The sequence below is a fragment of the Aulonocara stuartgranti genome (assembly GCF_965226115.1).
Source record: "Aulonocara stuartgranti genome assembly, chromosome: 7".
Taxonomy (NCBI): domain Eukaryota; kingdom Metazoa; phylum Chordata; class Actinopteri; order Cichliformes; family Cichlidae; genus Aulonocara; species Aulonocara stuartgranti.
The window spans coordinates 14,615,163-14,640,209 of record NC_138945.1 but is presented as its reverse complement, the minus strand read 5'-3'; the positions used below and the strand labels follow the sequence as shown (position 1 = coordinate 14,640,209).

General features: G+C 38.1%; 1 protein-coding gene across 3 annotated transcripts in view; it reads right to left on the bottom strand.

Annotated features, from left to right (window-relative positions):
• The window catches only part of pde8b (phosphodiesterase 8B), a 51,143-nt gene extending 27,252 nt beyond the window's left edge, over window positions 1–23,891 (bottom strand). Inside the window, exons 1-3 of one of the 3 annotated variants that reach the window (XM_082542021.1) lie at window positions 23,639–23,713; window positions 17,715–18,146; window positions 5,231–5,287 (exon numbers count right to left, since the gene is read on the bottom strand). In XM_082542021.1, the coding sequence (XP_082398147.1) occupies window positions 5,231–5,287; window positions 17,715–17,996 (339 nt within the window). In that variant the 5' untranslated portion in view covers window positions 17,997–18,146; window positions 23,639–23,713. Of the gene's footprint in view, window positions 1–5,230; window positions 5,288–5,378; window positions 5,760–17,714; window positions 18,147–23,638 lie in introns of those variants that run through there. The other 2 variants (XM_082542022.1, XM_082542023.1) reach the window with 2 other exon arrangements.
• Window positions 23,892–25,047: the final 1,156 nt, after the last annotated feature.

Here is a 25,047-nt window from a genome sequence, read left to right as displayed (position 1 = left end):
TTGGGGTCTATCTCAGGAGCCTTTTACAGGCGACATGCAACAAAATGTAAGGTACAGTCCACAGAGGTCGGCAGTTCATCACAGGACGAACACATGGAGGCTGCCTTTTCACATCCACACCTACATCTAATTTTAGAACCACCAATTACCCTAACATGCATGTTTTTGGACCGTAACAGGAAATCAGAAAAACAGCCTCTCGGCACGGGAAGAACAAAGATCCTAGAGAGACTTTGCTTGGGAACATCTATCTGTTTGGCCCCTGAAATGGTTGTTCCCTTGAGGTCTAATAATGAGCCCTAAGGAGTATATTCATAGATGCACAGAAATCGAATTTTAACATTTCTGAGAAAGTAATATATAAGAATGTATCGGGCATTTGTCTCTAGTGATGGTTTTCATTTTGAAATGAGCACATAATGTTCCCTTAGTGTTCGTGTAGGCTTGACAAAACAGGAAGTTTATCTGGATGTAACGAAAAGCTAAAAAACCCTACTTCATTTGTAAAGCTTGCATAACTGGGTAAAGTAAAACATAGTATTACCACCTTTATTTGTTTTGTTAGTATAGCGATGTGAGTAAAATCAAAAACTGAGAAAAATAAACAGCGGGAAAATGGTCAACTGTGTCATCATCAGTCTTGATTTTCAGTCTCAGCTCTGTTGCTTTTTCTGGGTTGAGTTTTAATTTTCTCTCTGGCGATTTGTGGATTTCCTCCCAGAGTCCCAAGACACGCATGCAGCTTGGGAGAAATATTGGAAATTGTGTGTGCTCATCCGTGTGCTTGACTTTCCTTAGATAAGCTGGCAAACTGTGCATGGTGCCTCTCTATCTTTTGTTAAAAGCATGCTAGGAGAGTCTCCACCTGCCTGTCCCCCCGATTCTGACTGGGGAAATTTAAAATGGATGAAATGAATAGCTGAATAACCGCCATCATGTAAACGTCATGGTAATGCCTTCTCCAAGAGGTGAATTACTGCTTTGACTGAAACTGAGCAGCGCAGAATCATGACAGACATGAAACCTGCAGAGTGAGGACATGTTTTAGATCCCACACTGTGTTTTGACCATGAACACACCAACCACCTTTGGTACAGTGGTGAGGAAACACAACATATACACGCAGGCAGCTGGACTGCAGCCAGAATCAACAGTACTCAGCTCTGCCTCGCAGCAGCATCACCTCCTGACTCCCTCTAAGGACAACAAAGGATAGAGTGACAGATAGAGTGCATGGAAGCACAGCAGAGAGAGGGGAAAGCTAATGAGTGAGTGGGTGAAATAAGCAGAAGGGAGTCCAAGTCATGATTCTCCACAGTAAAATCAGGCAGAGAGCATTTCAGAGTGTTCATATGTTGTCCTTCACAGGCGGCGACAGAAACAATAGAAAATGAAAAAGAAGAGGTGAGACTGCCAAAAGACGATGTCAGAAGGAGAGGACAGGAGGAGAAAATGGGCTCCCATTTTCGAGTGCCTGTGAAAGATCTACAGTCTTTGATCCTGTGCTGGCTTGTGTAACCATGGTGCTAACATGTGAAATTCCACACACACAGTACCTAGCGTACCCTGGGACAACACAGACCGCACACATCTCTGACCTGCCACCCAAATATGTCACCAATGACAAGCCTGATAGGAGGCGCCGTTGGTCTTAATACCACCATCTAATATACACACAGTCAAACATATTTAAACACATGGTTGCACTCCATCACACCAACATCGTATCTGTCAGAGCTAGACGCCTCTCTAAATGCAACTCACTGTTAATGGTAGGCAAATGGATGTGTGTTTATGCAATTAATTGGTTACAATACCCTTAAAATACAATTTAAGTTTTTAAACCTATCAAGCCACCCAAATGACACAGTTAAGTCACAGCCTTCAAAGTTTACATGAAAACACTGTTCAGCTAGCACAAAGGCTTATCCTCCTGGGCTGCTGCTGTTTTCAGAGTTCAGAGGTTAATCTGCCATGTTTGCACACCCAAGTCAGATGCCATTTAACACTGGGAGACTTCCAAACAGATGTGTCACTGGGATAACTACCTTTGAGCCATTTAACTGTATATCAGGTCAAAGGCTGGCCAATGAAATCTTTTCTTTCAGCTTTCCAGCATTTTATTTTAACAATCAACTTTTTTGGGATTGCACAGCATTATCATCCCTTGTTCCCCTGTCCCGACTCTTGTATGCAAAAGCACACACTGCAGGATGTGCATTTTTCTGGATTTTAGCCAATGGATATGGAGAAAGTAGGGGAGGTTTTTATCATGTTCTCAAGCAGGTTAAGTCTTTGCTGGCAATGCTTTGCTCAATGGGGGAAGTTGCAAGACACTACAAGGTCATAAGCTCTGTAGAATTTGGATGAATATGATGGAAACTGCCCCAAAGATTAGAAAATGAAGTGATAAAAAACTGCAGAACAGGGAAACTGTAGTGTGCAGTGATACAGTATTTAAATGTGGGATAAAAATTAGAATTGCCAGGTGTGGCTCAAAAGAAACTCCACATGTGCACGCCTATTGAGATCCAAGGTAATTACAAGACAGAACAGCAGCTCAAATAGCGGTTAACAACAGTTTTGACTGAGCTAGATATTACTGGGATAAAAAGAGAGTACAAGAGTGTAAGATGACTCTCACGTAAGACTATAACAAAAGCAACTTTCCTCACTATAGCTGGGGAGTTGGGAAAGTTAGTTAAAAAAGTTTTTTCCTTCATATGAATGATGTCAAAACTATAACCTGCATAGTTTATCATGTATATTTTGGAGTACCTCCCAGCTTAGCATATTCTACGTACACATTACACACACATCCCAGAATTAGTTTGAAAATTGTAGACAGTGTTTAGGTCAGGCTGTTAATGAAACACTGATTTCATGCTTTTTAAATATAATTATAAAGTAATGAATTCATTAAAAATTACCTTTCAGTCAGCATTCCAGTCTAAACCTTTTTTCTTTCTTTTTTTTTACTTTGGCATATTTTAGCTCTGCTACTTATGTTGAGATATTACAAATTACTTTAAAGTCCCATTTTAAGATGACTTAATGATGATAATTGCACTACTGCAGTTTAAACAGTTTAAAACAAACTCATTACATTTTGCATTGTACAATTTTATGCGCTCCAATAAGCATGTTTTAAAAATTTATCAATAAATTAAAGAAAAACAAAAAATAAGAAGCACAAAATCCTAACACCGCTTACCTAACTAGTTGTGGTAGGATTTGGTTAATGGCCATCAATTTTAACTGGATTTTTATCATTTTCTGAATATCCACATGGAAAATCTTTTAAAAAGAAAAGAATTGCAATAAATAAATAAATGTCTGAGGACTTATTTCAGATAAATAAATAACCAAGTAAATCTGTGTCAAAGTTAGAGGACACAAAGTCTGTATGAGTGAGTTGTTTTTCAACATATTATATCACGATAAACTAGATGCAAATCAAAGGTGTGATGCCTTTAACTTACATATAAAATTGTCAAGGATTAATTAGACACAGAAACATTGCTTTTACATTTAACAAGCTCTTATTTTTAGTAAACCAATGATAAAACTTCCTTCCATTAAGGATTCTGCTGATGAACACATGAATTATTTGAGCAACAGCTTCAACTGCAATTGCAGTTGTTTATATAGTTGAGCTTACACACAAAAAGGCATTAAAAGTTTAAAGATACAAAATGACAAAAGTTTTCAACAACAGAATTACCTTTCTTTACATGAATCTGCGATATAATTACAATGCACTTTAGATTATTAATTATGTGTGTAACAAGTGAAACCACATGAAGCATTAGATAAGCTGATGGAGGAGGTATGTAGCAAATCTGAAACTCTCCAGGGCCACTAGGCAGTAATAGTAAATGTCAAGGAAAACCCACAATATATAACTCTCTGCTGCAGAACATTTTATCTCTCTTTTCATCTCTCTGTTCCTGTGGAAGGAGTGAAGTAGAGGAGGAGCGACTCAGGTCATGGATCCAGCAGAAGGTTGGACGTAAAACTAAAAGAGCAGTTTTAGGGTTTTATGGGCCATGAGATGAAGTCAAAAAAGGCTTTTTAATAAAGCCCTCGGTCCCACCACCTGCTTGCATGCTGCCAGAGATTTCAAGCTATAGTGCTTTTGGGTTTGGTAAATAAGGAGGAGGGTGAAGGGATAGAGTGGGATTCTTTAGCTCAGCATGAACACGAGTGGCATGCCAGGCCTCTCACATCACCACACTGGAGTGGGAGCTGAACTGAACTCAAAAACCCCCGGAGATGGGTCAAAGCAGCACAGCTCAAACCAAAGCAAATCAAATAAAAGCAATAAACGAGCAGCTAATAAAGTAGCAGAACTGCTGGAATAAGGAATGCTTTGTAATCTAACCAGCTAGTCACCTCCGAGAGCTCTTACTTTCTCTGTTACATAAGGATAAATCTTGTTAGCACATGTCCTAATCCCTAACCAGAAGATGAGTACAGACAGTCGCTGACTGAACCCTGCCTAACCTCACAATATTACTCGAGTTCTTGATAGGCAAGATGAAATCTTAGCTAGACCGAAATTACAGAGGACAGACAAGGTGTCTACAGGTATTTAAGATGCATAAAATTAATCTAAAATGGCAAACTATATCCAGAAAACATCACAGCAAATATGTCTTAGAGCACTGATTCAAGAATGAATGCAACGCAAGGGATAGAAGATATTATTTCGGGGACATACAAAAGAACATTTTGGACTACAAAGGCAAACAGGGTTTATGTGGCTAAGATCATATTTTACTTTAAATCAAAAAAGTAAATTTATCTTCAACAACTTTAGTCAGGTAAATCATTATCACAGCAAATACTGTTAACCACACTGTGGATAAAGTCACTTTACGAATAAAAATCAATCTGCAAAAGTATTCTCGTCCTTTAGTAGAGATGGAAGGATTTTTTTCTGGGATAAAATCTGAAGAAGTCCTAATGTGATATAAACTATAAGCAGTATAAATGGTATAAGTAGCATAGGCAGTGTATTTGTTTTTCCCTGTTTTAAATGAAGTTGCATATAGAAATTCCAACTGGACACAAACAGGGAATTCATAGTACATTTTGAATCCGTTTTGTTTATCTAGGAGACTAAATTACACTTATGGGGGTGGAAATTTGGTGCCATAAATTGCACTCATCAGTTGTTCTTAAACATTAGATATGAACATGACCCAACGGGCTGTCTTACTCTTACCTGAATTGGCTCTTGAGACAATCTCATGGGTCCTACACATTCTTCTGTAGCTGAAACCTGTTGAAGAAACATGACAGCACTGAGAATGGATAAATCACTCACTTAAAAAAAAATACAGACAGAGCAAAAAGCTGTGAATATTTCTTACCATTTTACCATTAATGTCCAGCAGCATATTAGCATATTGCTTTTCCTTCCACAACCTGTCTGCCCCCGCTGCACTTCACAAACTTTAATCGTCTTCCTTACCACCCACGTTCAGTCCCCAGTGCAACAAGCCAAGTACTTCCTCTTACAAGCCAGATGCGTGAAGTCAAACAGGATAACAAATAGCCTTTTAAATCTACAACAAATATCTGTATGTCTGGAGCCTTAACTACAGATTTTGTGATGACTCTTCTATGCTGCAGACACGCATATTTTCATGTCACAACACCAATCCAGAATGGAGCCGCCCGCTACAAACTTCTTTAGAAGGTATTAACCACCAGCCGCAGATTGAACTCACAGGTTTACCTGATAATCCCACTGCAGGAGCATCACATTCTGCGCTCTATATGTGTGTGCGTGTGTTTTTGCAGCTTGTCTGGACAGCTTCAGCAGGCTCCTTAAGCACATGCGTCACTCTGATGTGAATAAGCAACTCAGCTACATGTGCATCTCTTGAGCATATGCATGCACACACATGCTTACACCACACTTCAAAATACACATTGAGTCAGCAGTGCACCATATCATACTGTATCATAGTGGCCAACATGTGTGCAATACCCAGTTATTTATTTATTTCTTTGTATTAGTGGCTTTTTTTCTCATTAAAAATGGAACTTGTTATTGAATGCCTTTTGCTGCTAAAGTGTTCATAAACACAGACTTTTAAACACTCAGTATTAAAATTCCCCTCCCCATGGAGAGAAGCTTGTACTCTTTCTACACGTAAACAGAGAGAGAGATGGAGAAAGAGTGGGAGGAGGATGTCTGTTAATTCCACAAGAAGCACCAGTGCCATAATAACGCATGCTATACACAAACTCTACTCGCAGTCATACAAATTGTATGACTAAAGCAGTGAGGCGGGCAGCAGTCGATGACTTAACCACCCATCATTACAGCATTATTTGTCAGTGGTGCTTAGGCTTGAAGCTGAACATATTTCTGCCCACATTTCAAGAAGCCACTATCACAAACATCAAGACTTCTGGTACAGCACTTGAAATATAAGAAGCTTAATTTTATTAAAGCAAACAGCGACTTCCAGGACTGAAAACTGAAACTAATGGGGAAGTGGCAAAAATGACAATTTGTCAAATAGCCACTTGAGGTTTTAACATCTATGTTAAAATGCAGCAAAATTAGCATCTCTGACTAATATCATAGGCTGCTGTGTGAAGTTTACACTCTAGTTTTTCTAGTCTGTTGCTCAGCACCAACCAACAGATAACTGTGTCTTTACATTACATCTGAGTTGGTCACTTCCACACTGGCTGGATGCTACATCCATTGCATATTCTTCTATCTCTTTTCTTTTAAATGCAGTCTATTGGGCACACATTAACCCATCTTTGCATATTTCCATTTAGTGCCCCTGAACCTTTTCAGCCTCATATGTATAAAGTCCAGCACTGTTTCACCTCTGAGCCACGTAGGCTGAAAAAAAAACCCCCATAAAAGCACACACAGAAAAACACCCATTGTCCCATGTTGTCTTGCAAATGACAAAGTACCACAGTTTACTCATGCACAAGAGCATGTGCATTTTCAACTAAAGCAAAACTACTAACTTGAAAAAATAATAAAGCATGTGCACAGAAAGAGAGAGAGGGAGACAGAGTTATATATGGAATGCCTGATTGTAATATAGTGGAGACAATATGTTTAATTTTTTCTCAGTAATAACTTGGTGAAGTTCTGTCATTTTCCAGCAAATGCAAAGCAGGTGTGCAAAGAGCTTTGTGATTTTTCTGCTTCACAGTAAGAAGAGAACTAGTCGCTGTTACTGTAAAGCACCTGTAAAAAGTAATACGTGGATTAAACTTAACATTGCAGACATGCAGGACTGTGTTGTCTCACACTTGTGGTCCTTACATCAGAGATGTTTGTGTCTAAGCACAAAGACATTCCTGGAAAGCTGAGCAGGGATCACTATCTACATAGTGTGGTCTAACAGGACAAAGAAACAAGGTCAACCAAGTAAGAAATGACCCAACAGAGTTGGTAGGAAAGACTCAGAGCATCTGGTGGCTCGGTGTTAAAAGCATAAACGTAGTTATAAGAAGACTGAGGGGAATGAGTCATTGTTTAGTGCTTCAGTGACAACAAGAAGCCCAGTTTCAAAATATATAATTGGGTTTGAGTGTTGGTTTCTTGAGTATACGAGCAATTTTGTTTTACTTGAGGACGATACAGCCAGATGTGAAACAGAACAGGAAGGAAGGCAGTAGAAATGGGACTGTTAACCAGTGCTGAGAGATCAATTTGGAGAAGGATGAGTCAGCTAAGTTAGTTAGAAGATGATGGAAGAAGTGTTAAGGAAAGCCATCATTGGGGACCATCTCTTCTTAGAATAGCTGACAGAGTCCTCACGAATAGACATTAAGAGGAAGTAAGTGAAAGAAGACTTTGGATCAAGTGCAGAGACAGATGCTTCTTCGTGTTAAAATAACAGGTATAAATGAGACTATGAAAGCTTTCTTGTATATCCACAGCAGCTGAAAACCAACAACCTAGCTAACAGAAAATGAAAAAAATAAATAAAGTTGATGCCGATGGCTTATAAATTAAACTTGGTTGAAAGACTGACTGACCTAATGCTTTATGGAGTATTAAAAGAGGCCCATTAACCATGACATGAGACAAAATTTGTTTTCAAAGAACATAATTTGTATCATCTGTTTTTTGTTTGAATCCAACACCAGCAGATATGTAGAATGACAGAGAGGGAACAGAGGATTCTCAAAGTCACTGAACTGAAAAGCAACTACAGCATAATATGTTTATTTAAGCTCAGTCTCAATGTAATGCAGCTGTAATACAAGTTGAATTATATCGTGCAGCCAGTGTCCTGGCAGAAAGGTAAGGTAAAAGTTTTTTCACTCTTCTTTATAAAGTATTCAGTTGTCATGTCCAGGTTTGTGAAACAAGCCATATAAGCCTTTTCTCAAGAACAAGATAAAATAAATTATTGGTTTTAATTAAATGTCCCATACTACCAGCAGCTGTCAGAAATCAGGCAGGTCGTTTTAGGACAATCTTCTTGTATAGCTCCTGTACAGAACTTTTGCTCTGTTAAAACCTTTAAAAAAAATCATAATCTACTTTTACACACTACACTGTTACAGCAACAAGTCGCAAAATATACTGCAAAGATACACTTTAACAAAATGGCACAAAAATACACTAAATTACAGTAATATGTTCTTTGTAAACAGAGCTAAACACTGTAAAAGGATGCTGCTGCTGTACAACGTACAGTACAACACAAATTAACAAAAAAAATAATCAAGTCATTTCTGTTTATTGATTCAGGCCATAATTAATTGCCAAATTATGCTGCATGTCCCACTACCTCATGCGATGTAAAGAAATTAAGAAACAATGTTTGTTGATTACACAAATGAATAATAGGGGTTTAAAGATTTATTGATCTACAGTATTTAAACACATATCACATTTTCATAACATCTTATTATGGCGATTACAGTGGAAACAATAGTGTAATAGCAAAAATTAGCAATATTAAACAGTCACTCAATGACCTCGCTCTGTAACTTTCTGTGTTCTGACACTTGGCAGTTGCTGTGGTTCCAAAATACCATTTACACTTAATTGCAGGATATCTAGGAGTGAAGAAACTTGATTTCTTGAAGAACTTGAAGAAACTGATTTGTTGCAATGGTGGAATCCTATTATAGCACCACACTCAAATTCAGCGAGCTCTTTAGAACAAACCATTCTTTCAAAATGTTTTGAAAGGCAGACTGCACGGACAGGTCTTTGACTAACTGTAGCAATGGGACTAAAAACACATGAATTCAAAGATTAAGACGTGTGGCCCATATAGTGTATGCTAGTATCTATGATCACAATGGACAAATAAGCTACTTTGCTGTACTGAATTGCTGGTTACGTTTTAAGTGAGCTTTCAAGGATATCTGTAACTCTGGAAAACAAACAAACAAAAAACTACAGAGTATAACTTATTATAATTGTATATGTACATGTAGTATATGTACCCTATCTCCTCCTTAATGGGCGAGCCAATCTGAACAACACTTTGCACAAACATCGTCACACACAAAGTGACTATTATTTTTTATGTGCTTTTAAAAATCCAATCTCTTTTGATTTTCATGAAAATGTACATTGAGTGATTCTTATATAGCGTTTTTCTACTCTCCCGGAGTACTCAAAGTGCTCTACACAACATACCACATTCACCCACCTATGCTTTTAAGCGCTTACTAACTACCCAAGGATATTTGGCATGCAGACAAGTGGGAGACAGGGATCAAACCACCAACCTTCCAATCAGTAGATGACCTGCTCCACCTCCTGAGCTACAGCCACCCCAAAATGTGATGTTATACTCTCCAGTTGACAGTCAATATGCAGTGGTTCTGTATATAGTGTTTGATTTGGCATTTTAAAACATGACACCAGTGTTCACAAAATTCAGAACAACTCAGCAGTAGATAGATAAGTATACAAATAGTTAATATGAATAATCATTTGAGTCTCTTTTCTTCCAAGCAAAAATGGAAAACAAAACAAAACAAAAATCCCCTGAAAAGGGACGGTTTATTGGTTTTTGTTTTATTTTTGTTTTTTCACACATTTTGCTAAATTAATTATACCACAAAGTAACATACAACACACAAACCTAATATTTCACGTCACACAGCCCTTCCTTCCCACCCCCCTTAAAAATGGCTTCGGTTTTTAAGCCTATGACTTAGATCTTCGACTAATTACAAACTTCTGAACGTTGGAGCTGCCTTCATCTTGGAGTAATTTCAGTCTTTGTTTTTGTGAAGCACTTTGTAATGTTGGCTTTGAAAGGTGCTGTATAAATAACCCCTTAATTGTTTCCTGAGGCCAGGTATATAATGTCATTGCATATACTGTACACACATTGTTATGATACAGATCAAACATTGCTTTCATTGTGAAGGACCATCAAACATTTCGCAGCACATTTAATTGAACAGTTTATTCCCCAGAATGCAATAAACGTAACAAACTTAGTGTATGTTTGATGTGGTCCTTTGAAGGTGTTTTCTCTGTTGATGTTAGATTATGAAGATGACTGGCTAGTTTACAGCATGGCTAGAGAACAGAAACGCTTACGGGCCAGAGTGTAATTGTTTTGAGTAATGACAAAGCGGGGGAATTTCTCGTGTAGATTCGACCTTATGAGTGGCTCTTTTGTTGAAAGTCAGACTGTTTAGAAATCAGAAGTGATACAGAATGACGTTACTGTGTCCTTCAGAGCAGGGATAAATCTTTTTTTCTGCTTCTATGCATTATGTCACTTTCAAGTTTATCGAAACCAATAAAGAAATGTTTTGGATTTTCATTTTGTATATTGCCAGATAAATACCAAACACTTGGCGCTTATCGAATTAGGTTCCTCATCATTGTTAACACCAGGCCTTGGTGTCTGCATGAATCACAGTCCTTGCAACAAGGCCTCACCTTATCTGCACTGAAGTGGCCTTCTTAGAATGTCTACATGGACTTGAGGTCGGCCTCTGTCTTATCTGTTAGACTTCTGTCCACAGCATGAAGTCAATGATAAGCTTACAGTGAGAGTCTGATATTTTGACGTGGCTTAAAGCTGTCGTCTGAACAAACTTCTTGACTGCTACCTTTAGGTGTTAGGTTCATCCTACAAGTAACAGCAAACTGTAGAACTGTAGAGAATAACAGCTCTTGATCACGTTTCTGGATTTATCATGTTTGGTTTGCATAATTTAGCATTTTGAAAACATGCTAAGATATTTTTATTAGAATTGTCAATGTTATTAGTTAATGTCAGGGAATAAGTTAAACATTACATGTTAATCTAGTCATTGTTAGGAAGCAGGTTGGCACTCAAAGAGCTGCCACACAGAACAGCATTTGAAGAAATCGGTCAAAATCAAAGCTTCTCAGTATGCCTCTATGTAACGATCTAGGTATTTGCCTTAAGGTTGAGTCGGGTTGAGTCCAACACTTTGCACGCCATGTTGACTGAGGAGTCCAATTTGACTGGAGCTGTAAATATTAACAGTATCAACATTCACCCTGTTTCAGCTGCAATGTAACTGCGAACTGTTTAGTTTATTCTGTTCCTATTTATATGCTGGGACTTAAGGAGGTTGCTATTGTAGTGTTACTCTCCAACTTACATGAGTGGATTGGGAACCCAACCTAAGTCCTGCATCATCCTGTAGGTCTCAAGCAGGAGGAGCTTTCAGTCAACTTTATGTGGAGTAAAAAATACAGTCGTTTACCATTTCACCACTCAATTTCAGTATTTAAGCATGATTGTTCCTGGTACTGCTCAGTCACCATAGAAAAAAACTAAATAAATAACACAGAAAAGCTAAGTACACCCTCACTGCTTCATCTTGCAATTAAATGCACTTGATTAACTGATCATCAGCAAGGGTGAGCTCCTCTACAAAAACAGAAGTATAGGTAGTTTACTGGCCTGAAGCATTCAGGTGTGTGTTAACACAGTGCCAAGGAGAAGATAAATTACCGATGAACTTAAAAAAGGAATGTATGCTGCCCATCAGTCTGATAAGGATTAAAAGTAATTTCCAAACAATTTGAAGTCCATGATTCTAGACAAAGAAAGATTCTTCACAAGTGGAACACATTCAAGTTCCTAATAATCCGCTGACTGGATGTACCAGCAAATTGATCCCAATGCTCAGAAATCCTGAGAGCTACATGTCAGACTCTACAGGCCTCAGTTAGCATGTGAAATGTTAAAGTTCAGTACAAATAAGCCAGACAGTACAATTAGAAAAACACTTGACAAGTATGGCTTGTTTTGGAGGGTTGCCAGAAGAAAGCCTCTTCCCTCTTAAAAATAACATGGCAGCACATGATTGGTGAAAACCAAACACAGCATATTAGCACAAACAGTGTTAATTATGATGATGGTGTGGGCTTGTTTTGCATTCACAGGTCCCGTGCACCTTGCAGTCATTGAGTTGACCATAAACTCCTCTAGAGGCATTCTAGAGTCAAATGTGAGCCCATCTTTCCAACAGCTAAAGCTCAGCCAAAAAGGCTTCGTGCAATAGGACAATTATCCCAAGAAACACCAGAAAATCTGTAACAGAATAACTGGAAAAGAAAAGAATCACAATGCTGCAATGGCCCAGTCAGAATCTAGAGCTGAGCCTGATCAAAAAAGAAAGCTGTGCATAAATGAAAGTCCATAAACCTCAATGAACTGAAGCAATGTTGTAAATCAGAGTTGGCCAAAATTCCTCCATGGTGATATGAAAGACTGATGAAGTCATACAGAGAAAAACTACTTCAAGTTACTTCAAGCTATTCTGCTAAAGGTGGTTCTACAAGCAAATGAATCACGGGGTGTAGTTAGTTTTCATAGTTTCTACATTTTGGCTCAGCTTTTGTTAAATAAATAATGACACTACAATACTTTGTGACTATTATTTAGTATCTATAAGATTTAAGATGATTTTTATTATATTCTGACATGTAAAACCTTAGAAAACGAAACCCAATATATCAACTTAGGGTTACCTAATCTAGCTACAAGAGCATGCAAATACATAACTACATATGACCACTTACAAACATGATAAGTCTAACTGCAGCAGAGCAGCATATTTTGTAAATAAAGAAAAACTATATTAGAAAAATATGAAGAGATTGATCACATAGTGCAGACCCAGAGCAAGACAGCCACAGCAGTGCTGTGCTAGTGTGTTTGTATGTGTATAATAAAAGTGCTGTATTATTGTGTGATTCTACTCAAATCAACGAAGGAAAGATGAGAAGAACTGGCAAGTGGGCTAACTTCAGGAATGGTGAGACTATGTGCCAGAGAACTGACTGGCCAATTTGAAGTGGTTTTGTATGCGATGATCTCTTATCTCAAGCAAAACCTCTTCACGAGTAGGCTAAACGTGTTACTGTGACGATGAACCCACCTTGGTAACACAGAAAACCCAGGGTTAAAACTGAAGTTGGCTCGCTAAGCCCCTAATCCTGCTTTGTAATGCAGGCTTCTGTTGAATTCTTCTTCTTGAACCTCTGCATTAAGATGTCCATGGGCCTTTCCCATCTGTGACTTTACGATTCACTTGTTCAGTGCTGTCATCCTTACAAACAGCTAAAAAATTCACTGCTGCATCAGTGCTGTGTAAAACACTGACATAGGTTTCCCACCCCCCATCCAAACAAAAAGCTCATTTGAATGTTTTTAATATTATATTTTATATATATATTATATTATATATTTTTATGTTTTTAATCTTATATTTATGGCAAAAAAAAAGTTGTTTTTTAGTGTGAAAAACAGGCTCATACCTAAAATAAAAAGAACACAGAGCTTGCAGTGGATGTACGAGTTCTCCTTAATAGCAAAATAAATTGTTACATTGTTACTTCTTACTGTTATGCAAGACATCACTGATGTGTTTAAATGAAATCAATAATCTGAGTTAAAGAGTAATTAGAGAGGAGGAGGGACTCTAATGCTTGTAGGGCTCTTGCTTTGGTTTTGATGCATTACAAAGGACGTGAGGTTTGTGTATGCTTAGCTTTGGTTTGGTGTGCATACTTGCACAGTTGTCATGTGTAAATCAAAATTACAATCTGGAAAGCCAATGAAACAAAGTATAATGGATCCAGTCTCACAATTTATATGATAAACATTTTCTTGGTTATTATGTGTTTTGTCTGTTTATTAGATATGCTGACTTTGCAGAATAAATTGCATCTTCACAAATTATATGGTGTATCTTCTCATCATAGCACTGGTCTGTTTGTTGCTGACCTACAACTTTATGTATTACCAGCAGCAACATTCTGTTCCAATCCTGATCTCACTTTTGTTTGCCAAAGAAAAAACTTAAAATAGACCTTCTACAAACTGGCATGAATTTATAAGAATTGTGTTAACTGGGTTTGGTCTGGTTTATTTTATTTTTTAAGAACACAGAACTTTATCATTGCTGAATTTTTGCATGTTTAATCCACGTTGGACTTGTTAAATATGAGTCAATCCCCAGGGACTATCACGTTATAACATGTAAATAATGCATAGCCTGGTACAAAGGTTTTTGGCCTCTAAAGCCGATTTGCTCCAACAATATAGAATTCATTAAATAATATAGAATTAACAATTAAGGCCTAGAGTTAGAGGCATGGCCTCTTTTTTAACAGGAGTGCTAATATGGGCAGATCGTATCTGCTATGGCTCATGTCCTCTAATTAAAGTCTCTATAGTTGTGGTTATGATTGTTGTGTTGGTCATTGCGGATGCCAACTGTGACATCAACCTGCAGAAATGCAGTGCTTGAGGTACGTGGGATTTTCTGCAGTTTTCTTCAGAACGTCTCATCTTTTCCAACTGATGCGGCACACTCCCTCTCTGTCATCTGACAATCTCTATTCCCCTACCCTGAAGTGTTATTAAATGCTAGTAAAGACAAACTTATTTGTACATTTGTGTCTCTAACCCAGCCTCTAACACTGGGTTACCGAAACTAAACTAGGTGCCGAAACAACACCAAATGTGTTAGCATCTGCTACTATGCAAGTTGACATTTGCATGAGCAACACTGACAACCATAACGTACTAGTGAACTAGCCGTCTTTAGAGTGTTTGCGCTGATTTGAGCATTTTCAATGAAATTATCTAACAAATAACATGCGTGCTGTCTGAAACAAAGACTGGGATTCCGGTATTTAAGTTTGTTTCTCTGCAGTATAAGCAGAAATGTGAGTCTGTGTAATGCAGATGCACCTTGCTAACCAAGTTTGCTAGCATAAGCTGATAATTTTGCACTTCACCCTATGGTCTGAATATGGTCCCTTGTGACCTTGGAAACCATCAGCACCAACAAAGAGGAGTTGCAGACTCCAGGAACCAGTGGGTCACGTCACAAAAATTACTTCCATCTTTTAAATACAGCCTGTGTTCTAAACAAAATGTGTCTGGTTGATTGTGAGAATCTGCCAATTCATGCTTTTGTTGGTGTATTCCTTTTTTAAATCAGCGCCTTGGCATAAAGCCCTGTGGGGAAACCAGTACCGGTTCTTTACATGTGACTGTTCACACTCCTGATGTACTGACCAGAGGGGTAAACAAATGACTGGTGTATATAAACATGCACACACACACACACACACACACACACACACACACACACACACACACACACACACACACACACACACACACACACACAGGAGTGTGATCAACACTGTGTCAGATGATCAAGATCCTGCAGGGTAAGGCAGATGGCTTTAATAATAAATGGCATCATTGATCCTGTCTCAGTCATGGAGGGGGGTAGTGAGAGAGAGCGGTAAGGAACTGCTGACAAACCAGGACACACACACACTGTCTGAGCTACACTTAACTCATGACACAAATCTATAAAAAGTACTCAACTGCTGAACCTAAATGTTACCAAACTGTTTGCTATAATTCCAGCTCCTGGCAAGAAGTCTAGGTTAAGGTGACTAAATGTTTTCATTCGTGGGAATGACTCATGTCATATCGATGTCTTGTCGTTTCACGCGTGCCAGATTTCTTCCATATTAGGAGCAGACAAGACAAATATCAGGAAAAATGAATGAAAAGTGTTAAAGACTATCCACAAATGTGAAATAAGGACAATTTAAAAGCTTTTTAATATGAACAATCAAAAACAACTGGAACCATGCTAGCCTCAGAGATAAAAGTCTCTGAATCTCATCCAGGCCTGAATGGGTTAATGTATTCTCAGAGTCTGATGACACGATCATCTGCTAGACTACTTCTTAACAAAACACAGTTATATCCTCTGGGGTTTGATCATAAATATGAAGAAGTATCTGTTCACATGCTTCCTCATGAGAGAAATCCTTCATCAAGTAAAAAGCACACGAACTTCATGAAAAGATTTGAAAACTGCTAAGCAGAGCAGAGCAGCGCTGTGCTCAGTTTTGTCTCAGTTTTCACGTGGTTATCAACGTTTTAAATATCTGCAATATGTTGATTAAGTGAGCCGCTTACCATTTTTTTCAGTATAAAAAATAGTGTTTATTTTTAAAAAACGTGTTCTCTGAAAACTTTGAAATACATTTAATGTACTTATCCACAAAAATGTGGCTGTTTCCGAAAGCTTGACTCCTGCATTACAGATTATTACATTAAATTAATAGCAATTAATTCTTTTTTCCACGATGACTCAAATAATAATCCTCTTCATAATGACTTAATTTATTAGATTAATAGGTTTTTACACATCTTAAAGCAAACAGTGTCATAAATGGGGTTGATATAAAGGATATAAACCAAAGTTATCAAATCTGAGCTGATCCTCTGACTTTAGGCAATCTGAAACACACTTTGCATTTTGTTGCTGAAGTACTGACCCACTGCATGTACAGTTGCTCATTTCACGTCTTTGTCTGCTTCCGGGAACCTCTGCCTGGAGCTTTGGGGCTGTACTCAGAGATAATAAACAAAAGCCTGCAAACAAGCTTTTCTTATAGCACAGATTTAGACTACAAGAGATGGCTGATGGCGAGAAACACGCTAAGTGGGGATTTCAGGGAAAGCTAGACCCGAGTTTGGGTTTTTTTGTAAAGTAAAAACTTCTGGTAACTCTTGCCTTTAAAACTCTGTAGTACTTATATAGAACATGGTTTCATAACACACTGCAGAGTACATATGTAATCATGTATAAGTGCTTAGTAACGCATTTATGAGCAATTATAACTCTCCTGTGGATGCAATGAAGTGGAGTGTGGTGCAAACACGTGTTATAAAGAAATACTAAACACAAATATGGTCCATCTTCTGCAGGTACTCTTCAATAGAAACTTAAAATGCCCTTATCTTCTTACTGTGTTACACACTGCTACAGAGTCCTCAGTCAACGTGTAAGCTCATTCTTAAGATTAACACATTTTGTGCATTAAAATGCAATTATGCAGCATAACACCCTGCCTACACCAGATCCTTTAGTAAGGCCACTGTCATATGTCATACATTCAATTATCATCATTGTTACACACATGGCTGGCTGCAGGCATGGCTTGACACAGGGCGAATTAATGAGGAGGGATTGAATGAACTGCAGCCAGATTTCTAATCCCGGACCCACAGGTTTGGGCCTCATCAACTAACAAACAACAACAACAATGGCCCTCTCGCAAGTGCGCTTTTCACTCACGACTCTGCTGATGCGGTGACCATATGCCAGCACACCCATGTTCGGTTCTGTCACAGCCACTGTACCTTGACGCTGGTGTGGCTGGTCTGCGTCTCGGCCTCGATGCGGATGTGCCCTCCGCTGTTCTCCTTGCGATCCCGGCACGAGTTGTTGCGCGAGTGCCGACTCTGGTAGGTGATGACGGAAGGGATGGTCTCGGCCGCATCGGTCTTGATGAAGAGCCCGTGGAGCGTGGTTGCGTTGCCCTGAGAGATGGTGGTGGTCTGGTGGGGGGAGTTGGATTCGTCTGAGTCTCGGCAGTAGATCACCCCGCTCTGAGAGACGTGGATACTGGGAGCGCAGCCCATACCTCAGCGACGTGCCTCCGGAGTCAGATCCCAGATAATAAACACCCACTCGTGGGTACCACCTTCCTGTTGTCCACAGCTGCCTGCACACAGGCTGCTTTTTTCTCCGGGCATCGGCTGCAGGGTCGAATCGCTCTGTTCTCCACACACCTCCGTTCGAGAACATCAAGGGAGGGAAAACGTGAGATGTAGATAATTATTTAAAACATGCGACCTACGAATTCGGTTTTGTTCCCAAGCTCCCGCTATTGGCGGATTTTGGACTTCGACTTCATATTGAGGACAAAATGTGTTTCAGGCTATGATCTAAAGCTTCCCGATAACCCGTTCTCCCCGCCGGCGCTTCCATCAAATGACCCGGACTAATGAATAAAATGAATAGATGGTCTAAACCACCTGGCGGCTCTTCATCACCTCTTGCTTCATATCCGGCTTTATTTCTCCGATCGTCCTCGGTGACATGGTCGCATTATCGGCCTGTGATGAGTAGCCTTTATGAAATCTCTTCTATCTCTCTACTTTAGCTATTCTGCTTGCTGATCATTGGCCACGGTCCATCTCCCTCTCTTCCTTTCTGCTTCCTAGTCTCTCTCTCTCTATCTCCATCATACCAACATTGTATAATTTTTGACTCTGCAGAAAACGAGCCTTCATAACTCCCAAGAGGCCATGCTGTGACTCCAGGGGTCCTTTAAAGCCCCACGTGAATTATGCATAATGCTATCACAGTAATGGGGACCTGATGAAACACCACTTACTGTTCAAACAACCCCCTGCCTCACCTTTAGGCACGTGGTTAATTTAGAGAACAGGGTATATTTACTCTTCAGCCGAAATGGGGGGGGGGGGGGGGGGGGGGACGACATAATTGTTTCTTGAAGAAAATGTTTTATAAAATGTGCTTATAGACCATTTTTTATTGCCTTTTGTTACAGTTCTGCTGCAAAAATAAACTAGCGTTTGACATGTAAGCACAATAATCATTATAATATTTCTATTTAAACATTCTACTATTCTTCCACTCAAGATTAGGATAGTTGGTAATAACGTGCTTATTTATTGAATGTGATGCTAACTGGATCAGAAATTCTGTAAATGCCAGTTATTATTTGATATTTTATAATTTATCCTTAAACATAATTATGTTTTTCAACTGAGTATCTAAGCAGATGTGTCACATAATGCATTTAAACTGTAATAAAACTGCACTCCATTGTATTTTGTATTAAACTATTTGCTTTGATATTTTGGATAAAAAGATATTATTATTTTCCATCACTAAAATTAAATGTGGGCTCTAACAATGTGGGCTTGTTACTGAAGCGTGACCCGGTGATGGGTGTAATCTTAAACCTCTCTGGTCAGTGGTCAGTTCTCCATATATATATATATATATATATATATATATATATATATATATATATATATATATATATATATATATATATATATATATATATATATATATATATATATATATATATATGTGTGTGTGTGTGTGTGTGTGTGTGTGTGTGTGTGTGTGTGTGTGTGTTAGGGAACAGGGCATTAGGGAACAGGAAGTGAAGTATAGAGCTGAATAGAATAGAATAGTCACAAAGCAACATAAATTCATATTTGGCACATTTGGCTTTAGAGTAAAAAATTGCAGTCTGTAATAATACAAGAATATGACAACCAAAAAAAGTCTTCAAAATGAAAGCAAAATTAAAATAACCATCTTCCATGACATCTTATTTAAAATATTCACAGCTGTAGGAATAAAAGATGTTTTTGTAAACCCTTTTCTTACCCAACACGACTACATAACACCAGTCTGATGTTAACAACTGAAAGGACTGATGGTGGGGAATTAATCTGACCTGATGTATAACTCAGAAGTTTTCATGATACTACTTGCATATTGCTGGTATTCCATTACTGAGTTCATGATGGCCATAGCGTCCAGGTCTGAAAATCATAGCCATAACTACAATGAACATGCATTTTTTTGTGGCCCCTGGGGGCGTTACCTGTGGTAGCAGAAATACTCCAGTTTCTTTGGGAGAATGATCCTCTGCCCTGACCTCTGCAAATACTTTCCTGATGTATTTATTGTCTTAATTATACTTTTTTAAGTCATATTAAATAAAACATTTAGTGCACGTTAGTCCATATATATCAGAAAAAGAGATTTTTCAGTTTAAGCTAACTTGTGACTAACAACTGATTAGACAACAAGAATGTGGTTTCACAGTCAGATCCACCTCTAGTTTGTCATACATGCTTTCAAAACACCAAGACGGTGACAGCATGAACACTCAACCCGAGGATTCAAACTGAACCTCACCAGCCAGTTGGTGATGTCATGGTGGCTATATCCATCTTTTATACTTTGCACTTTTTGGTAGGCTACCTATTACTACAGGATGCAGAATGACCATCAAAACAAAATAACAATATTTCAGGAAAGGTACAGTGATGATTTCTACATCATTAATAAATGCCTGATATACAGTCCATGCACAAACTCTTAAACTTACTGTGATGTTTAATATACTCATTCAACATGTGATAAACTTATTTTGCTCTGGACATACAGTCAACTGCATATCATTTACTTAAAATCTAACTGCACAGTTTATTCATATTAACTTATGTTAACTTTGTGCTTTAACTAACTAATTTAACGAGGTACTTTGTCCTGAATTATTTTTTCACACTAGCAATTAAGGACTTAAACCACTAACACACTTTGCTCAATATTCTATTATTATTTTCAAGTTTCAGTCATTTTAACCATCAAGCAAAATGAATAAAAATTACATGAACTGCTTAATAATTCCACAAACAAAAGAGTTTTTGTTTTCTTTTCATTGTCACTTTATGCTGTGAATTTGAAAGCACTGGATGACAAAACAAGCAAACTGAAGACATTGCCTTGGGGTCTGGGAAACTGTGTTGCACTTTTTCCCCCCTTTTTTGTGAATTAAACAATAAATTAGTCAATTAAAATTATTTTGAGGCCATACCCTCCATTATAATTTGTAAAACTTTACAAATATGAATGACATAATCTCAGAACATATAACAAACATTTGTTTAAACATATTCTTACTTAGTGCTGCATTTAGCCGTAAGCAAAACAGTCATATTTAGCTTTTTATTTGCAATCACCCACCCTTTATTCATTTAGGCAAGACTCCTAAATGAGGACTGCACATAAATAAAATATTATTTTTCCAATCTATTCTATAATGTTTAAAAAAAATTGCTGGTATATTTCGTCAGTGGAGGGGGTAGTGTTAAAACCTTTCGAAAGTATTCCTGCTGATAGTGCTTTAAAACAGTTATTCATATAACTGTATGAATATAGGGAAAAAAAGGCTAGCCATCAAAACAAAGCAAAAACATATACAGTTACAGAGTGTTTTCTACATGAGAATATATTAAGAGAAGCACTTTAGCAGTGCCTCTAGCAGCAGGTCTGGTTTATGTCCATGTGGGCAAGCAAAGCATATAATTTCAGTGAATGATTCTCTCAGCATCACTTCAGCCATTCCATCCACATGTACCACATAACTATACAACTGATTTGATTTATTGACCTGACAGGTGATCCCTAGAGACAGACACATAGAAATAAGATATGGAAGAAATGGTCCCATACTTTTGGAGGTTTAATATTCAAAGATGAATAGGGAGAAGTGAAAAAGCTGTATTGATAAAGTTTTTGTCCTTTGTCAAAAGTAGCCACGTAGTACAGTTAGTAGTTGTTTTAAGCTGCTTTCCTTCTAATTCACATTCACTATGGGATAGTTTACTTTTGCTCAGCAAAATATGTTTATTTATATATATTTATTTAGGCATTTATAATATATAAATGCAAATAATTAATTTATAAATCTTTATAAATTCCATCCATCCATCCATTCGCTTATCCTTTTCAGGGTCGCGGGGGGCGCTGGAGCCTATCCCAGCTGTCATAGGGCGAAAGGCGGGGTACACCCTGGACAGGTCGCCAGTCTGTCACAGGGCCAACACACAGGACAGACAACCATTCACACTCACATTCACTCGCACATTCACACCTAGTGGCAATTTGGATTATCCAATTAACCTATCCCCACAAGCTGCATGTCTTTGGACGGTGGGAGGAAGCCGGAGTACCCGGAGGGAACCCACGCAAACACGGGGAGAACATGCAAACTCCACACAGAAAGACCCCGGCCTGATGGTGGAATTGAACTCAGGACCTAATTGCTGTGCGGCAACAGTGCTAACCACCGTGCCACCGTCTTTATAAATTAAGTTAAAAAAACCATATAACATGTAACTACACTAAACATGTGATTTTCTTATAATTTGTGTTACATAAGTAACTCTATTGAACCACTTAACAGTATGTAAAAAACACTGAGCTCTCACAGTTGCAACATTTGAAAGCTGTGTACACATGCTGTCACACATACGTCACTAATACTACAATGTTACATTCAGTTTTTTTGTTATCAGCTGCAACAGCGTAGCACTATTTCCCTGTGTGATACTGTGTGTGGGTGTGTGATCATGACAAAGGCAATTTTGAGCACACTGGCAGGAGTTTATGTGTCTGTCAATGCATTTGTCAGCACACTAGCGTCAAAACACTTCAAGATGCAGTCATAAAACTTTAGTGGTGTCTAGCTGAGCGTAGAATAAAGATTATGTTTATGTGTGTATATGTTTGCACTGATTGCCTTAACAATGTGTGTAATCCGACCCAGTAAAGAATGCCAGAAGTAGGGGCTTAGATAAAAACAACAAACATTCTGGCACAGTTTTTTGTTTTAATCTGGTGTGTAGTTTGTTCAATTTCACACATGTATGTAGTCCAAGAACTCACTGATGTCACTCCTGTGAAGTGATCGAAATATGGTCTCTGGTTTAAGGATCTAAATAAATAATAAATATATGGATACCTAAATGAATACAATTCCTCTAACGCTGTTTTTAAATACAAAATGTCTGGTTACTTGCATATAAGAGCACTGAACCTACAGTGAAACCTAATTTTACTTGCTCAGTATGCAATAGGCTTCTGCTTAGAAGGCCCTCTGCTGGCCGAGCTCATAAACTGCTGGTTTACATGGTAAATAAACAGAAAGAAACACAGTCAGGTGGTTGTACAGGATAAAATATCCTCATACGTGCTGAGGGTTCGTCATCGCAGCTCTTCAGTTATCTAGGCTATATTTTAGGGGAAAATACTTGCTTTTCATTTGCCAGCTTGGCTGACGACAACTACAAACTATGTAGTGATGTTAATGAGCTTTTCTGACGTGGTCTGCTCAGAGTTTTACACATGACGCGTATAAAACAAGACAATCTAATTTATGATTTGATTATTTAAATAAAACAACACAACGTTGTTTTTTTCAAGAACTACACAGAAATAAAATAACGGCTATGTTCCAATTAAGAACAGATACTACCACTTTTCACGGTAGTAAGTGTAATTTATAATCTTAGATTTCAGCCTGTATTATTTCCTATTTTTTAGTTCCTTGCTACTAGCCTTAAGCTATAGGCAGTAAGTCTGGAAGTGTACGGTGACAACTAACATAAAGTTTTTTCACTTTAAGCCCAAAATAAGAGTTGGATTTACTTCGGCAAGCGCCTACCTTTCGTGGTCCATTAGGGGGGAAAGACTCTGGTGACAGTCCGCTCATGTTTCAAAACCAAATATTTTGTCCTTCAGTATATAATGCAAGCAGCGGGGAGTTTAAGTAAGCACTGGTTCCGCATCTGAGACCTGTAGGAAGAGCGGCAGAGTTACGTGGAGCTCCACAGGTAGAGAGTGCTGGATGGTTAGTTAGACGCTGGCCTCTGAACTCCATAACCTAGGTTCAGATTGCACCGGGCAGGCCCGGTGTCCGTGCGGCCCTAGTGCCCTTTACACGGCCTGGTGAAAAGCAGTAGTAATGTGATATTCTGTGAAGTTGACACAAAAAGAAAAAATGGAAAAAGTTCAAAATTTTGTATAAAGACATGTAGGAGGCATTCATACTCCACCATCAGGTTATTTAAAAACCAGTATATCTGACAGTTATAGTCAGCACCGCCTGAGCTCACTTTCCAGTATTCAGCAACACATTTTCAATATAACTTTATGTTAGTAATAATACCTGTGCATCCTTGTAATTTTATAATCTGCATTTACCACAAACTGCAGTCTATTTTCAGCCTGTCCCAAGTCTCTGCCTTATGGTATATTATTATACAGCGCACAGCATATTATATGACTATTTGAAATTGAAATCTCAGAAGCTCAGAAGAGTTTATCAAACACCACGATTGCATAATTTGAATCTGGAAAGTCATGTGAATACATTTCTTTCACCAGCTGCCGTGATACTGGCTGTACTTCCTTTTATTTGTTTAACAGCTTTAAAGTGCTCTGCTTCTAAAGAGCTCATTATCATCATAAACTGTGTTCCTATAGATTAAACTACCAAAAGAGATATTAAGTATATTTAACTCCACCCTTAGCATCTACAACAGTACAAGACTACTAATAGTACTATTGGGTTAATCAGATGCAGTATTTGATTTGCATGTTAAGCAAAGTTATTATAACTTTTTAAAAAATCACAATGTAGTAATTTAGTTTATTTTTAGCATGATTTTGCTAATTTCATACTAAGAGGGATTTTCAGGAGGAAGACATGAGAACTTTAGAACAGAAGACAAACTGTAGCACAGAAATGCATAATCAGTTTGTGAAATCCTCAGACTCACAGTCAGGTAGACATTAAAGTCTCAATATGCAACAATGTCTCCTTAGACTAAAGTGACCAACTGTTAAAGAGAATCTACCTGTCCCCCCTTTAATTTTAGTTTCTTTTGTAAGTGCATAATTTTGTTTCAGTACTTTTTGTTTGTGTGTCTTCACACTTGCAATAAGTTAACAATAATAACACTGACAGTAAGACACCAGCTTTTACAGTCAGATAGACAGACTGTTGTTGAGACTGAGTCAAAGTAGTAAAATGATATTCTGATTAAAAGGGACCTTCAGAAGTCAGACTTT